We start from the raw sequence: 18,169 nt of genomic DNA on the forward strand, positions 1-18,169 counted from the left end.
ACATCATGAGCTCTGTCCCTTGCTTTTTGTGGTCTTTCTATATTTTGCTAAATTAAGGCTTCTGATGAACAGCTACATTGAGAAAATTAGTGTTTGGAAATGCACTGTGCAGTATTTCTCTCCTGATAGGTTAAAATTAGTTTCAACTTGTTGCCCTTAACATAGCACAAACCAAAGTTAACTTTTGCCAAAGTGTCAGTAGTGATTCAAGCTATTTCTTTGACTTTTATGTATTTAATGGAAAATGCAAATGCAACCTCTTGATTTAGCAATCTCAGGCAAAATACTGTGCTTTCTTAATGGCACCGGTGAAACTTTCTTTTTTAGGCCTCTTTTGTAGATTTTTCAATCTGATTGAAGGAACGAAGGTTCAGCACTGATGATATTTCTTATTTAGGAAGAAAGGAAAATATGAACTATGATTCTTCCGGTTTCATATGTAGTCTTTTGCCACCTGCAAATAATCTTAAAGCTCTTGATTTTTTAAAATTTCCTTTACTGGTTACCTTTTTAGGTATGTAGCTTGTCGACTACTAACATTCTTCATTTCTTATAGTTATGCTTTTTTTAAATTGTTCTGAACTTCCAGAAATTACTATGCTTCAAAATAATTGATTCCTCCTTTCTTTCACCCCCTCCCCCTAGTTAGCTGAAGCACTTGCGGGAAGACAGTATTCATATTTGAGTTTTCCTTAAGATTGGTTTCTTCTTCTGCAACTCTTTTACTCTCTACAAAGTTTAATAATTTGCCTCTTAAATGATAAGGATTTATTTGGAGACTGAAAGAGAAAAGCTGCTATTGTTCAGTTTCCCAGATTAATATTCCAACTTTTTTATTATATTGTTTTATATCCCTGAATATAAGGAACAGGAAGTCCTACACCACTTACAGAAATTGTTCTCCTTTTCATGTTCTGCAGGTAACCTTAGGTGGGACCTTTATTGGCATTGGACGCAAAACTCCAGATTGCCAAGGGACCACCAAATATTTCCGCTGCAAGTTCTGCAATTTCACCTACATGGGCAATTCTTCAACTGAGTTGGAACAGCACTTCTTGCAGACCCATCCAAACAAGATCAAGGCCTCCCTTCCTGTCTCTGAAGGCAGCAAAGCCACAGACAGAAACTCGAACAAGTCCAGTCCTACTGTTCGATTGGGTGAGATGGGAGATTTGGGGAAGTGGCAGGACAAGATCACCATCAGATGTGGAGATGACACTCCAGTTGGCTATTCGGTGCCCATCAAGCCCCTTGAATCCTCAAGACAAAACGGTACGGATGCCTCCAGTTACTACTGGTGCAAATTCTGCAGCTTTAGTTGTGAATCCTCCAGCTCTCTCAAACTATTAGAACATTACAGCAAGCACCATGGGGGGAACCAGGCAGGGGGCCCTCACCCAGATCGGAATGACAAGCTCTCAAGGGGGTCAGTCATTAATCACAATGACGTAACCAAAAATGCAGATGAAGAGTTAGCAACAAAGAGCGAGAAGGGCTCTAGCATGGCCAAAAAGAAAGACTTTTCCAGCTCAGGAGTGGAGGACCACGTGGTGACAAGCTACAATTGTCAGTTTTGTGATTTTAGGTACTCAAAGAGCCATGGCCCAAATGTAATAGTGGTGGGACCTCTTCTTCGTCATTATCAGCAGCTACACAACATTCATAAATGTACTATTAAGCACTGTCAGTTTTGTCCCCGAGGCCTCTGTAGTCCAGAAAAGCACCTTGGAGAAATTACTTATCCTTTTGCTTGCAGGAAAAGTAATTGTTCCCATTGTGCTCTCTTGCTCTTGCACTTGTCCCCTGGGATGCCAGGAGGCACCAGAGTCAAGCATCAGTGTCACCAGTGCTCTTTCTCCACCCCTGATGTAGACGTTCTCCTGCTTCATTATGAAACCACACACGAAGCCCAGGTGTCTGAAGTCAAGCAAGAAGCAAATACCCTGCAAGGGGGGGATGGACCACTGACTGTCAAAGAAAGCAAAGAACACTCGTGTACCAAATGTGACTTTGTCACTCAGGTAGAGGAGGACATTTCTCGACACTACAGGTAAAAGTCTGTGTGTGGGCATGTTTGTGTATGAGAGCACATGTGAATTTCTTAACATCTTCCAATTCATGTGGTGAGTCTGGCCTAGAGTGAGTCAGGTGTTTAGCCCATCACCCATCCCCTTTATATAACTGAGAGATGACAATTTATGGATAGTCCAAATAAAGGCCATGTTGTAGAGCATTGGGGTGATGCAGCCCCAATCCAAGGACGTCCGGTAGTATTATCTGATGCAAAAAATTATTCATGTTGCTATCTGTGCCTAGATTTTTATTTATTTTATTTTGATCTTTTTCTATCTGTAAGGCCAGAGCTTTTGCAAGACACTTTACTTTCACAAAAGGAGACAATGTATTTTTTTAAAACACCAATAAATTTTCCAGTGTGTAACTCATACAATAGAATTGGAGATCTTAGGGCAGACTTGTATAAATAAATTGGTCTTGTGGACTTTCTGAAAAGCTTGAAAGTAAAGGGGCATAATGAGACACAGATTCAGGTTCTTATAGACATGAAAACCATGTAGTACAGATTTAATCTCATATCTTTTCATCCTTTAGCTAAGTAATGTATATACACATCTTGGAAATAACCATGTTGTTATGATCCCAAAAATGTATCCATTGACAGTAGCTGTATTTTTATAGAAAAATAAGCCAGAATTAGAGAATTAGCCAGGAACCATAAACTGCAAAGCAGTCTCTGATCTGACAGCCAGTTTATATTTATTTGTATAGTAAGATAAAACTCTTATATTTGGATGATGTCCAAGCCAGCCTTCATCAGATCTTCAATGGGAGTTTAGTGGTGTTGATAGAGCTGGATTATAGAATATGAGTTCAGAATATGGGTTCAGAGTTCTAGATTTGGCAGGGTGAAGTTCTCAGAGAAGTAGGGATACTATGGGTAGCAGAGCTATATTATTGCAGGGAGGAATAGGAAGATAAGATTCTGCTTGCTTCTAGGAAGCATAGAAAGCAATGGCAGCAAACAGCAAGCTGTTGCAAGGCAGATAATAGGAATCCAAGGTTTCTGCCATGTAGCTGTTTAAGAGAAACCAACATAACACACACACACACACACACACACACACACACACACACACGTAGTGAAAGGTATGATTATAAGGTCTATTTGCCTTTCCAAATCATAACATAATGTCCCATATTGTTCAGCAGTCTGTAAATTAAACACCATATGATATGAACATGGTGTAGAACGCTTATCTGATAGCTAATGTTTATTTCCATATAGAATAACTTTATTTTCGATTGCAATTTACTACTATTACTACTTGTTCTTTTCGTTCTCCTCCTCTTCCTCTCTTTTCAAGGATTTTGCCCCCCCCAGTTTTGATTAAATTTGTATGGCCACAGAATTCTCCTAAAGAGAAGAAGGGTTTTACTTGTTTTCTTTTTCTAGACTGACATACCAAGATTTCTTTGCAGTTTATGGTTCCTAGTTATTTCCCTCATTCTGCCTTACTTTTGTATGGAAAAATATAGGTATGTTCCATTTTCAAAGAGTTGTTGAGATTGACCTATCCATTATTTTTTGGGAGGAAGAGGAATTATGCCAAATTGTCTTTCATTTTATATAATAAAATTATTTTTGTTAATGAGATGTTATCTAAAAGAGTCAGTAACAAACAGCTAAACTACTGTGCAAATTACTGTATCACATATAAATAAGTTAATATGATATCAGATACTTTGGTGCTTTCTAGTTTGAAAAATGTATTGCTCATTGTTGGAAGGGAAGGAGAATAGGCATTTTTGCCCAAACAAAGAAACTGGGAACTCATACAACTAGAAAGTAAACATAAAGTTTGATGCCTTGAGAACATGTTTAATGTACACCAAGAAATGAAAGAGAGGATATAATCATCTTAATGTGAGATGATTTGCTTTATCATACAGTTTCCCCTTTTTCAATTGAAATGGCCCACTAGGAGGCAAAAATTAATTATTTAAATATGGTAAGCTTTAAAGATGAATGGCAGCTTTTATATCTTAGGCAGGGTTATAATATATTTTAACAAGGCCAGCTTAGGAAAACATTGAAAAAAGAAAATGCAAACAATTTCTTCTATTTAAATGAAAGTTCTAATATTTTAATTTTTGATATATCTTGGGTGATTGTGAATTGTGGCTGAAAATACTTCCTTGATGTTTTTATTTTGTGTATATGTGTGTTTAAATTAAGATACAGCTTCAGAGGAAATGTTTTTCTTAATTCCATGAAACAGAAATTTAGAAGGTGATGTTCAATTTAGTTCTCTTAGTTATTAAAAAAAACCTGATTGTCATATACTTCCCACTGACGTCAATGGTACATAATGGTATTGAGAGGGGAAAACACATACCACTTGTTTAGGTTCTAAATATGTTTTGGAAAGCTAAAATTGGACTTTTGAGTTAAAAAAAAGTTGGCTAGATTTCTATCAACTTTTTTGGCACAACAAACCAGTATTTATGCATACTCTTTCCCTCTCATATGCTTACATATATTTTACCAAAAAAGCATTTCAAAACTGTTTTTTGAACAGTTATTCTGTAGGATTTATACTGCTACTCTTGTCATTGTTTGTTTCTTTTTATATGTAGCTAAGCATGCTTACTTTCATTTTAGGATAAAATAGGGAACAAAATTATTTTAAGATAGATTAAATATGATAGAAACAGTTAACTGACTCATTTATTGAGCCAAATGATTTCAGTCTGTGTTTTTGGAATTTTTTGTGGGGTTTTTTGAAAAAGAGAGTGAAAGATTAAATTCAAATCTTTGTCGATTGCAAATAATAAAACCATAGCAAATTGAAAATTGACTGCCTTGAGCAGCAAGGAACAGAGGATTTTGTGAGTGTCTTCTCATACCTATGTTTTGCTGACTTCAGTGGGATTTTCTCCAGGTAAATGTATTTGTTTGTGTAGAGAAACATTGGCTTTTTAAAAGTTTTTAGATCATCCTTCCCATTTCTTTAAAGTATTTATGGGAAATAAAATTCAACATTACCTGCAGAACCATAGTTTAAATACAAATGTTGAAGTACGAAACTGGAGCCCTATGCTTAAGGTAAGACTTGCTGAATACAGTTTTACTAAGATAAGATACTCAGTGAAATCTTGTAATAGATTAATTAGTGAAGGACTATTCATGAATATCTGATAAATCAAAGAGTATGTCATCAGTACATGAGCAATGTAAATTGTGCAAGTGATATACATATTTCTGTTTTTACTTATGTATATGATTTATATGTGCCAATGTGCCCACAGTAAAAAAATGGCAATAAAAGGTATCTTATCTCATCTCATTTCACCTCACCTCACCTCACCTCGTCCTGTCTTGTCTTGTCTTATCTTATCTTATCTTATCTTATCTTATCTTACCTTACCTTACCTTACCTTACCTTACCTTACCTTACCTTACCTTACCTTACCACACCACCCATGTCATACAGGTGACTCTGGGCAGTGTACACAATAACTGGTGTCCAAGCATAAAACACTAACCCCACTTAGCACCACTACCAACAGAAAAGAAAATCAACAACAACAGTAGCATAAATTATAGAAGAAAATGGCCACTGATGCAAAGTCTGTTGCATCGAAGTCTGGATGGCATTTATGCTTCACTGATTGTTGAATGCTTTATCTAAGCATGTATGACTGTGCCCAGATGCTGAATTCGGAATGATGTTTAAGTTCTTGTGCCTTCAGAAAGTATTCTCAATATTGTTTTATTTTACCATGCTTCTCATATTTCTCATTCGTTCAGTCAGTTGTTTCTCTGACTTTTGGCAGACTAATGTAAATCTGATATTTCTGATGATGATCAAGAAAGAGCTATTGCCTTGCATCCACTCTTCTCTTTCCTAATACTCATTTCATTTCTCCTTCCTTTGTGAATTCTGTTGTATATGGCTCTTTATGACTGATGTTAAAGATCCCTCAGCAGTAACCAAATAGGTGTTTATGTTCCAAATTCAAAAACTCTTAAAAACTTTTGATGGGATTTTGTATAGCCTGAATGTTACCACTAGAATAAACATAAAGCTGCATATGATTGAGATGAATGAAGTAAGTAAGGAGATATTAAACAAATTGAAAATATGATTAAGGCTATCCTTTCATTAGATGTGGTTCTGATTACAGTTTAGTTTAAATCCCAATTATTTTTTAGTTTTTAATCTTTATAGAACACCATAAACAACAAAACATAAACAAAAGAAAATAAAATGTTGATTAATATCAGTGGCACACTACTTTTATCAATATTATCAATATTGAAGCATATTTTTTTAAAAAATAGTGTGATTCACCATTCACTTTTAAAATTATTTTCTACTTATGTAGATTATGCTTCAATTATTTTGACAGCATTAAGTATTCAATTTAAAAAGCTATAGTTGTAACATAAAAGCAAACATACTAAGATTTCTTGCTTCTCTATTGCTTTGTTCTCTTCTTCCCTATTTGTTGACTCTCATACTTGCCATGTAATACATTCTGTTCTCTATTACGCATGTAAAACCAGGAATTCCAATGCCGTGTCTAAGTATTGAAGATATTTATATTTTATTCATTATTAAACTTCTGTGCTGCCCACCTTGCCAAAATGACTCAGTGAATCCAATATGAACTTCTTTGGGAATGAATTGGCACAAACTTCAAAGCTTTATTTTACTTGTCAGAATAAAGAGACTTGCTTTCACCCTATCTGCCAAAATGGTAATATCATAGTCTACTGAGTGTGATTAAGTTGGGCTCTAAGTATAGCAACTATATTGGTAACTACTCACCATCTTATCTTTTAATGACCAACAAGTTCTGTCAAGATTATTCTAATTAACTCCTTGATTGTCTTCATCCACTTTGTAGGTTGTCTTCTTTTTGAATTTTCTTTGGTTGTTGTTTCTCTCTCTCTCTCTCTCTCTCTCTCTCTCTCTCTCTCTCTATATATATATATATATATATATATATATATATATATATATATATATATATATATATATATATGATTCATCATCTACTTACATGATATGCCCAAAATATCTTGAGTTTTTACTTGCTAATTATTGCTTTAAGGCAGGCATATCAAACTGCCGGCCTGCGGGCTGGATGCGTCACGCCAAAACCTCGCCTACCCCATTGCCGACAATGGGGAAAAAGTCATGATACGTCGCACGACATCACATGACATCGCGAGTTTGACATGCCTGCTTTAAGGGAACAGTTTATCATTATTTGGTCCAGGATTAATTGACTCAATGTTCTTGCAGTGCACCACAACTATATTCAGACATTTCTATCTTCTTCTCCTTGCTGTTTTTCAGATCTAAGATTTAATTGCCATACATTGCCACCTTGTTGCTACAACTGCTTTGCTCTTTATTTTAGTAGAAGTGCCCTTATCCATCATGATCCTATCTAATTTTGTCATTTTCTTTCTCCTAAGAATTCATCTTTTCTTCAGTTCTCCAGCACATTGACCATCTCAAAGAATCAAAATTAACCTCTATCTTCACCTTGCCATCAACTAAAAATGTTAGCATAAAAATATTATATTTTAACTGTTGCAATATTTAAGAATAATTCAAAATCCTCACTTTTCAAGTTTTAGCTTTCTTAATGAGGTCTTCTAGGTCATTTTTTTCTTTCAGCTAATGAAGTATCACACAAACACCAAAATTAATATTTTACCTCCAGTTTTTATTCCAGCTGTTATCTCTTAACAATTTGTAATTTGCTCTGTAGATTAAACAGTATGGTGGCAGTTAAACAATATGATCCACCTTCTTTTGTTTTATTCCATATTCTGTTTCTACTGTGCTTCTTCATATATAGTTCTTACGGTATCACCTCATTCATTATAAAGTTTCATTACAAGAAAATAGAGCACACTTATAACTTTAATATATTCCATATTGTGATATACATTAAAAGGCCTTGCTGTGTTATTTACTTAGTGATGAAATTTACAAGCTGCATTAAATGAGTTATCTGAGAGTTCAAAAAAAAAATCTAACATTCTCAAAAATCCATACAAAGTATTTACAAAGTAGATATCTGGAAAAAGTAGAAAATTTATCAAACATTTTTTTTGTCAACTATACATTAAAATAGTTTTTCAAGAGTTTATACTGAGAAAGGGATACATTTTAAAATGCATAAAGAAACTTTACATTAAAATGTTATTATAGGGGTATGATGTTTTTTTATTTTTTGCTATATTAGGAAAAGCCACAATCATGGATCAGAAAATTGAAAAAAAAGAAACAATTTCAAATAATGAAAGAAAAAAAAACATTTTTCAGATTTTTTTTAAACTACAACACATAAACTACAAGCAAAAGATGAACTAGAATAATGCTGACGTAAAACACAATTCATAAATAGCAGATGAGAATAAAATTTCTTACTCCTTTTCATTTGAGTTGATGCTGATGGAGTTTTTGCATTTTTTATCTGTGTTACCTATAGTCTAAAAGGATGATTTTCTGCCTCTGCATCAGTGATATTTTTCTCCCCAAACAACTAAACCATATCTCCAATATTTTATCTATTTTCCCACTGAGTATGCAGGATGGAAACATGACTCAAACTGTTCTGCGTTTGTAGAAAAAAATGTGTGAAGTTATATTTTAACATTTATTGTTTAATATTATTTTCTTACACACAAATCATATTGGTATTAAGGTTATATTAAATGACATGTATCCCTTGGTATTGCTGAATATCCTGTTACATGAAAGGTGCAATTGCACATATATTTTTGGATTAAGAATTATGGATTTATGCTTGTTTTGCTAAAGGCTAGTCCTGATTTTATTTCTTTGCTTTTAATTCTATTTTACTATAAAGTTTTGCACAGCAGGGTCCAGATCCTGGCTGGGAAGTTTCTGTGCTACTGTAATTCTAATAAAACGGTATCATGTTAGCTAGTAAAAAAGTGTTCTGTTTCTATGGCATATACAGGAAATTGGCAACATATTGTTCCAATGTGGGAACATATGTTTTACATACTTCAGTAATACAGTACTTTTCATGGTCTGCTTGAATGAAAATAGGCATGCCTGTTATTCCAAGGTATATGGGACATTTAAATTGGCTGTATTTAGAAATTGCATATTGCACAGTTCTCATTCTTTCTCAGCTAAAGTTTTCAGGATTGACCCAACATATTTTCCCATTTTTCTCCTTGCAAAGTATCACATACAATCAGATTTCTTGTTTGTTCTCCTTGATCTTTTCTTTTAAGAACACTTTTTTAAAGAAAAGAACTCAGTTTGGAAAACTCACCATACAATAATGCATAAATTTCATGCAGAAAGCAGACTGGATTTTGAATAAGCAATTTAATAAGAGGATGTGCTTTGCTATTTTTATTTTACTGAATAGACAATATTTTGAATGGGACAGAATGAGGAGGAGTGGGATATGCTACGATTATGACTTTCTCCCTCATATCCACAAATAGAATATAGGAATTCTGGAATAAAACAGTTCCTGTTTTGGCTTTTGATATAGAAATGAAAGAATAGAGAGACTCTTAGAATTTGTTAACTAAGTAATTTTAGTAATTACGTAATTAGTAATTAAAATGAAACAAACTATGCATTTATTAAATTTATATGCTGCCCATCTCACTAAGAAATGATTCTGGCATTTAAATTTAATGAATAAATTTCTGTATCTGTCAAATCATTATGGTCATTTAATAATTAAAACTAAATCTTTCAACTTCCAGTAAATTGAATCTCAGCAAAGAAAATGTTTAGCAATGATTTTTCCTTGAAGAAATACAATACATATAGTTATAAAAATAACGCAAATAAAATCTTTTATTTAAGAAACAAAATTAGTTTTCTCAACTGTAATGATTCTCCTCTGCTTCCCTATTCATAATTTAGAGATAGTAGTAATTGTGAAGAGTTTCAAAATTTTGGGGAACTCTCACTTTTTTCCTATTTTCTCTCCTACCCCACCCCTAAAAACAACCCAACCATCCTATCTTAATGCCAGTATCTGGCTGTGCCATTACACTTCTTTGTAATGAAGTGTTTATATTCCAGCATACTTAAATTACATTTTTTTAAAAAGGTAATTACTTCGCTTACCATTTTCTTATTCACACGGAACTCACACGTATCATACAACCCGCCTTGCCTACCCTACAAGGTTCCATCCAAAAAAGGTGCCAGAACTCTGTTCTGGGCATTCTATGACAAAAAAAGCCCTGAAAAGTAGTACATGCATATGTTTGCATATATATTTCCTTTGTATTTTAATCCCTTCAATAAAGTAGCTACAAATGGTGGATCCTTTGCTTGCCTCACAAGTGTTTTATCTGAGCTTAAGCCTATATTTCCAACTCAACCTATCTATCTAGTAGGGAAAATGAGACCGTTTGCTATGATGGGCTGAGCAGCAGAGACACACAATTTCCAGATGCTGTAAAAACAAGATCCTTGTGAGGGAATTCAAAGCAGGTGTGTGTATCTGTGTAGGAAGGGGAGAAGGAGATAGTAGTTATGCAATGGTGTCAACTTTCTTTGCATATTCATCTCTGAATTAGAAAGCTCATCTTTTTCAAAGATTTCATTTGTGAATTATCGGCACCAGAAAAACAGACTAAGAAATAAAATCACCAGATTTATAGATATAAAAGATTCCCAAGTTCAACCTTAATTTTGATGACTATATGGACATAAGCATGAGTTTTCTTGCCAAAAGTATGGAAAGGTTTACCTCTATCTTTTCCCAGGATTATTGTTTTTATTATTTTTATGTCCTGTTTTAGCCTACAGCCCTGCTGTTTTGTGCCAGTCCGCTGGTCAAGGGCTAAAGGGACAAGGTAAAGGTTTCCCTGTTCATTCGTGTCCAACTCTAGGGGATGGTGTTCATCTCCGTTTCTTGGCTGAGGGAGCCAGCATTTCCATGGTCATGGGGCCAGTATGGCTATACCCAAAGGCACATGGAATGCTGTTACCTTCCCACCAAAATGGTACCTATTAATCTAATCTCATTTGCATACTTTAAAACTGCTAGGTGGGCAGACTAGGTCTAATTCTCTTTTAGTTCCTTAGCGCAGTTTTATATAGTGGTGGGATTCAGCCGGTTCGCACCAGTTCGGCAGAACCGGTAGCTAATTTTTTGTTGCCCAGGCCCAGAATGGACTTCCGAAAGTGGCATCCACACAGAGAACCGGTTGTTCACATATCTGAATCCCACCACTGGTTTTATACATAGAAAAATCAACAGATTTGCCTTTCAGGAGTGGAGATAAGATATGCCAATTTGACATGAGAGATGTCAAATTTATGACCTTCCTCATCACATCCACAAATAGCATATTGGAATTCTGGAGTAAAGTTGTAGTTCCTGCTTTGTCTTTTGTTAGAATTTGTTACTAAACCTAGGCATCACTCTCATTCCATAAAGGGTCCTACATGAATAAAAAACTGAACATAGTACTTATAAAAATAATTTTATGAGTGTATAGGTGTGAGCTCCCTTCACTAGTATTAACTGTATGATGTTTAGAGACAGAGGCTAACTAACACTTTCTTGAAAGTCCCACTAATAATTGAATGTACAGCAACTGGCGAAGTTTGCCATCCACACAGAGATATGGTTACCTGGGGGGGGGGGAACTATTTTCTATTAAAAAATTAATAGAAAAGAAACTTGAAAAAACCTCCCCTTCCAGGAAAAATATAATGTTAACTAAAGTAGCATGAGAAGATTGACAATGTTCTCAAGATCAGTGACTAATTATTGGAATGTTTGGAATAAGGTAGGCAAAAGGAATAAATTAGATTCAAGTAGAATCTCATATAAGAACAAGATATAAAAGATTCTCTGGCAGCCTTTTCCCCAAATTGGAACCTTCTACATGTCTTAGAAGTGCAATTTCTAGAATTTCTAGTTGGCATAACTTATATTGATTAGAAATTATGAGAGTTGCAATACTAATAAAGCCTGAGGGGAGTTAAGTGAGCAAAGTTTGCCAGTGTTCTTCTAACTAAGAGGATGGAAGAATGTCATGACAAGGTCTACTTACAGTAGCTGTATTCTCCCACCCATAGTTCCTACTTGAGTACCTGTACACTACACGGGTCAGAAAGAGGGCTGAAAAAATATCTACAGACCCCCTCATATCCTGGACATAAACTGTTTCAACTCCTCGCCTCAGGACACTTTATAGGGCATTGAATGCCAAAAAAACTAGACACAGAGATAGGTTTTTTTAACCTCATGCCATCACTTTCCTGACCATCTAATTATCATAGTACCATCTTATGTCTATGGATATTTATCCATGTAGTATGGCTGTATTACTATTATCCTTCTCATCTTTTTTTTACTACCTTCTCTTATAGGTTATCAGTATTATGATTATATTACTTTGTTGTTTGTACACTGAGAGTTTATGTACAGGAGAAAAAAATCCTTGTGTGTCCAATCACACTTGACCAATAATAGAATACTTTTAAGGTTAATCAGTAGACTAGAATAGTATTCTAGTCTACTGATTAACATCTCTTAACCTGTCAAATTTATGATATATCCCAATGCTTTTTTCTAACAAAGTGAATAAATCTTTCTTTCCTCACAGAAGTTCACTTTTTATTCAAAATCTTTGAAGGAAATGTGATTTTTTAAAAGCAGATTTTACAAAATTATATGAAAAATAGGTAGATTTCTTATTTGTTCTTCTGTTCTGTTCTAATAAATGTAATCCCCCCTTTTGTGTTCAGATCTCAGGAGGGGAAAAAAAACCCAGGGGTTAGCTGTTTTTACAAGTTGGCATTGACCTTTTTCATATTCTTATTATTCAAGAAAAAATAATACATTCATTTACCTTTAAAACAAGAATATCAGATTAAAAGTCTGCAATGTGGTAGAAGAAGCAAAATTTCCTAAATGTTATAATTAATATTAACACTGGAAATCTCCTATTTGAGAAGCCAGACTACTACTAATAGTGTTGCATGTAATTTTCATGAATTCTCCATTTATTCATTCTTCTCAGCAGGGAGGAATAAGGGAAAACATAGTTTCCTACAATAGTTTTCAACACTTTTAACAGATTTTGGCAACCTATTCTTTAGATGAAAAGAACTATAATGGTGTTCTTTAGTTGAATAAGGACACCAAACAGTTGTATTCTATAGATGAACAGAACTACAATTCCTATACATTCAGTGTCTCAGAAATTCAAGGTGTATAAAAGTTCCTCTTTTTTCCTAATACACTTATTTCATCCTATTGCTATGGAATAAGAGAATAAATGCAGCTTAGTTGTTTTTTCATCAAAATGCATAGGGTAAAACAAAAACATAGGAAATAGTTAATCAGAGGAAATTAAAAAATATTAAACTAATTTTTGAACACTCATTTTTGAGATTCACTTGTTAAAAGTTTATAATCAAGCACATTAATTGACTTATAAGTGTAGAGTTAAATAATTTAATACATGTATTGAGGATATTGATTTTCTGTCAATAGAACCATAACTATTACTCATATTTTTGTGGAAATATTCATGTGTTTCTGCATTTAAATAGGATAAAACAAGAAGGAAGGAGAAAGTCAAAGCACAGGAAAGAAAAACAATGAAAGGCAGATCAGAAGTTCATTAAGTTTAGGTACTCATCTTACAACCACAATGGACCTCAAAATTTCTGTTAAGTGAGTTTTCCCCCATTTTACAATTTTTCTTGCCACAGTTTATTTTATTTTATTTTTAAAATTTATAAGCCGCCCCACTCCCGGAGGACTCTGGGCGACTAACAATAAAAACACCATAAAACATAACAAAACAAACAGTACAAGAACAGTCATCCAGGGGTCAGATTTTATAAACCCCAGGCCTGCCGGAAAAGCCAGGTCTTAAGCAGCTTACGGAAAATCAACAGGGTGGGAGCGGTCCTAATCTCCGGGGGGAGCTGGTTCCAAGACATGGCGCCATCACAGAGAAAGCCCTCCTCCGCGGCCTCGCCAAATGGCACTGCTTGGCCGACGGGACCTGAAGGAGGCCCAGCCTGTGGGATCTAACCAGATGAAGGGAACTATGAGGTAGTAGGCGGTCTCGTAAATAGCCTGGCCCTGAGCCATATAGGGCTTTAAAGGTAATAACCAACACCTTGAATTGGACCTGGAGACCATTAGGCAACCAATGCAGCTCACGGAGGATAAGTGTAACATTGTTAAGTGAATCACTGCAGTTGTTAAGTTAGTCACATGTTTGTTAAGTGAATCTGGCTTCCCCATTGACTTTGCTTGTCAGAAGATTTCAAAAGGGGATGACGTGACCCTAGGACATTGCAATCATCATAAATATGAGCCAGTTGCCAAGCATCTGAATTTTGATCATGTGACCATGGGGATGCTACAATGGTCGGAAATATGAAAAGTGGTCATAAGTTATTTTTTTCAGTTTTGTTATAACTTTGAATGGTCACTAAATGAACTTTTGTAAGATGATGACTACCTGTATACTGAATGGATAAAAAGTGAATATCACAGTGTAAATTAAATTATTTGACAAGTAACTCAAAGCAGCAAATATATCCAACAAACTTTCCTCCTCCTATTTTTCCGACAACAATAATCCTTTGAGGTGGACTGGCCTGTTAATAACTGGAAAGGAGACCAGTAGGAAATGGCCCCTGTGCTAGATTGGGAAATTAAATATAGAGAGATAGAACTTGAAAGAAGGCAACAAGAAACCATTATCTTAATAACAACAAGTAAGATTTCAAAGAACAAATGATGTTTTCACGTACCCAAGGTTGACTTTGACAAGTTTTTATCTTCACCCAATTCTGAAAGGCTTGCAATCCACCAGATGTGGAAATAATTCATTTCTCTTTCTTCATTTGGTCATGATAGATGAACTTACTCTAATATTTTCTCCTCTGTTTTTCTCTCTTATCAGGAGAGTCCATAATTGTTATAAATGCCGTCAGTGCAGCTTTACAGCGCTTGATACACAGTCCTTACTGGAACACTTCAACACTGTGCACTGTCAAGAAATGGACATCACCACAGCCAATGGGGAAGATAGCCATGGGATGGTGGCTGCTCTCAAGGAAGAATCCAAAATTGATCTGAAGGTTTATAACCTGATCAGTTCGGATCCAAAAGTGGGGGACCCCATCTTGGAGAGTGTAGTGAAGAAGGAAAAGATGGAGGAAAAAGAAGGATCGAAGGAGAAAGGTTGGCCTGATGGGTCTAGTGATGATCTTCGTGGTACAACTTGGAGAGGAGTGGACATTTTGAGAGGAAGCCCATCCTATACCCAAACAAGCTTGGGCCTTCTGACCACGGTGTCTGTTGTCCAAGAGCAGCCAAAGGCTTTGAGGGATAGTCCAAATGTAGAAGCTGCTCATCTTGCGAGACCTGTATATAGCTTGCCTGTTGAGACCAAGGGATTCCTGCAAGGCATGCCCCAAGGAAGTGGAGAAAAACCTGGACCACTTCAGCCATATCCTGGATCTGCTGATAACAAGTCAAAGGATGAGTCTCAATCACTTTTACGGGTAGGAAATTCTGTTTTTGTTTATATACTTCTGGGAAATTCCTTCCTTCCTTCCTTCCTTCCTTCCTTCCTTCCTTCCTTCCTTCCTTCCTTCCTTCCTTCCTTCCTTCCTTCCTTCCTTCCTTCCTTCCACATTTTTGATGTTTGCTTTTCAAAATATCCCACATATCTAAGGAGAATGTCAGGTAATAATTCCAGCACAGGGCTGTAAAATTGCCCATGTTAGTTGCGGTTGTGATTTTTGTCTTTAAATTTTGTTGTGCTAAGTCAGGAATTCCTGATGATTTTGCAAGATGAGGTTACATTTGGAATAAAAAAATCCAGAACTCCAGAAGGCTAAATGTTTGTACAGAAAAGCATCTCTTTACCTTCTACATTTTAACAGTACAGTTAAGCAAGCTATCGTTGGATCAGATAGTTGAAACTATGAAAGTTGAATCATAATAATAAAAACTAAGACTGGAATTAAAGCACAGTGTGATTAAATATAACATTTGATGCTTGTCTGGTTTTGTTGAAAATTGAAAAAGCTAATGAGGCAGCGTTTTGATATTTTATTGCTGCTTGTTTTTTTTTATCATAGCCTTAGGAGAAAAAATATTATTTTACAGGCTCTTCTTTAGGTGTAATCAGCTGTGGACCCTTATTCATTTTGCTGCCTCCTTAACAACATGTCCACTGTTGCATAGAAAATGATCTTATGAAATAGCTATGAATTTTAGCTTAATAGGTGCAGAATGTATATTGTAACACTTGTAGGATAAGCTCAATTTATGGTTTTTTTTTCCCACACACAGTTGTACTGATAAGTAGACAGGTAGTTGGTGTAGTGAGTAAGGCACCAGGCTAGAAACTGGGAAACTGGAAGTTCTAGTCCTGCATTAGGCACAAAGCCAGCTGGTGTTGACCTCTGCTCAGTCACTCATTCTCAGCCCAAAAAGAACGCAAGGGCAGACCATTTCAGCAAATGTTGCCAAGAGAACTGCACTGACTTGTCCAGGCAGTTGTCAAGATTTAAGACAGACTTGAAGCAAACACACAATATCACTAAGTAAATGGCAGAACATAGATAATTTTATCTGATTTTGAGAAAGTGAAGCAGGGCTTAATATTTGAACAGGGCTATCAAAGCTGAAATACAGGATAGAAAGTGGAAAATGAAGAACAAAAGACAGAAGAAAGTAAGGATAAATATACTTGACAGTTTGCCAAGAAAACTTCATGGATACCGTTCTTATCAAGAATCAGTCAAGCTTTATTCAAAGGAATCACATATCTTTGATTTAAGAAAATGATAAGTAAGACACAATATCTTCTAGATCACTTTTTTCCCAAGCTGGAAGCATCGAGATGTGTGGACTTCAACTAGAATTCTCTAGCTATCATAGTCATTGTTAAGTACGTGAAGTCCACATTCTCAAAATAACTCGGGTAAATGCCACAGTAGAATGAGTACCAAGTAGACACCAAAATAAATTATCTTAATTCAAGGAGAACTAAGATGCAGTATGGATGTGTTTGGGCATTGAAGTTGTACATTCCATTTTTTGCAAGCTTTTATTATTCCTTCTAGGTTTCTTTTCTTTTCTTTTGCTTGTTGAGCCCAAGCATATTTCAAATATAAACTTTTTTTTTGAAAATGTATGTACTCCCCTTTAATGCTGCATTTGCCATTATTAAAACTGCACATTATTTTTTAAAGAACAAGACTGAAAGAAGAGAACATGGTTGTGTGTTTGTTTGTATGTGTATGTGTTGTATGTATTTATAACAATCAACTCCAGATATATTTTATATTGCCTAAAAACTAATGTTTACCTGAATAAGAAGATTCTCAAAGTCTATTGGACTCCAGAGATAAGAATTTTCACAACCTAATATTTGAACACTTATAATCTTTCTTTGCTTTGTAAATTATAATTTTTTAATTTTTTTTTGGGGGGGGATGTCTTTTATAACTCTGGCTATTTCCTGCCTGGGTTTCTTTCACATCTGGAGAACCAAAGAATTAACTGGTTATGCTACATCTGTTCTTAACTTGCTTTTTAACCCACTTTCACATTTTTTTCAATATACAGGGAAATACTCTTTTCTAGTCGCAAAATAGAAACAAAATGTTGCTAAAATATTAAAATATTATAGGTTTAAAACATTTTTCCTGATAGCACCTGCATTCATTGATTGCTTTGAAGAACTTCCATAAAAGTAAACAGATAAATGAAATCATACTTGCAATAAATATATCTATTGACAGAAAATATCACCAGAATGAAAGATTGGTGCATGATTATGTAAATCAAAGTTGAATAGATTGCTTACATAAATATGTGGATCCATTGAGTATTGGACATACAACATCCTATTTGAGATGCATTCTTTTATTTATATAGTTTTCTTTCACCAGCAGCTGAATGGATATTAGGTCATTCTCTATGTGATTTTTCAGCTACTCTTGTCAGTATGTATGTAAAAATAAACTTTGGACTTTATATGTATTTGATTTCCCTCTCATGGTCACCCAAATTTGTTTTGCTGTGGAAGGAAAGCTCTTAAGCATTACTAAAATAC

At 35.0% G+C, this 18,169-nt stretch overlaps 1 protein-coding gene across 1 annotated transcript in view; it reads left to right on the forward strand.

Moving 5' to 3' along the window:
- Positions 1-920: 920 nt before the first annotated feature.
- LOC120303074 (zinc finger transcription factor Trps1-like) overlaps positions 921-18,169 on the forward strand; it is a gene marked incomplete at its 5' end in the record, with an annotated part of 180,216 nt that continues 162,967 nt past the window's right edge. Inside the window, 2 exons of the mRNA XM_039332221.1 lie at positions 921-2,050; positions 14,999-15,602. Coding sequence (XP_039188155.1) covers positions 921-2,050; positions 14,999-15,602 — 1,734 coding nt within the window. The remainder of the gene's footprint in view (positions 2,051-14,998; positions 15,603-18,169) is intronic.

The sequence above is a fragment of the Crotalus tigris genome, unplaced genomic scaffold (genome assembly GCF_016545835.1).
Source record: "Crotalus tigris isolate CLP2741 ecotype Arizona unplaced genomic scaffold, ASM1654583v1 scf7180000024455.1231707, whole genome shotgun sequence".
Classification (NCBI taxonomy): domain Eukaryota; kingdom Metazoa; phylum Chordata; class Lepidosauria; order Squamata; family Viperidae; genus Crotalus; species Crotalus tigris.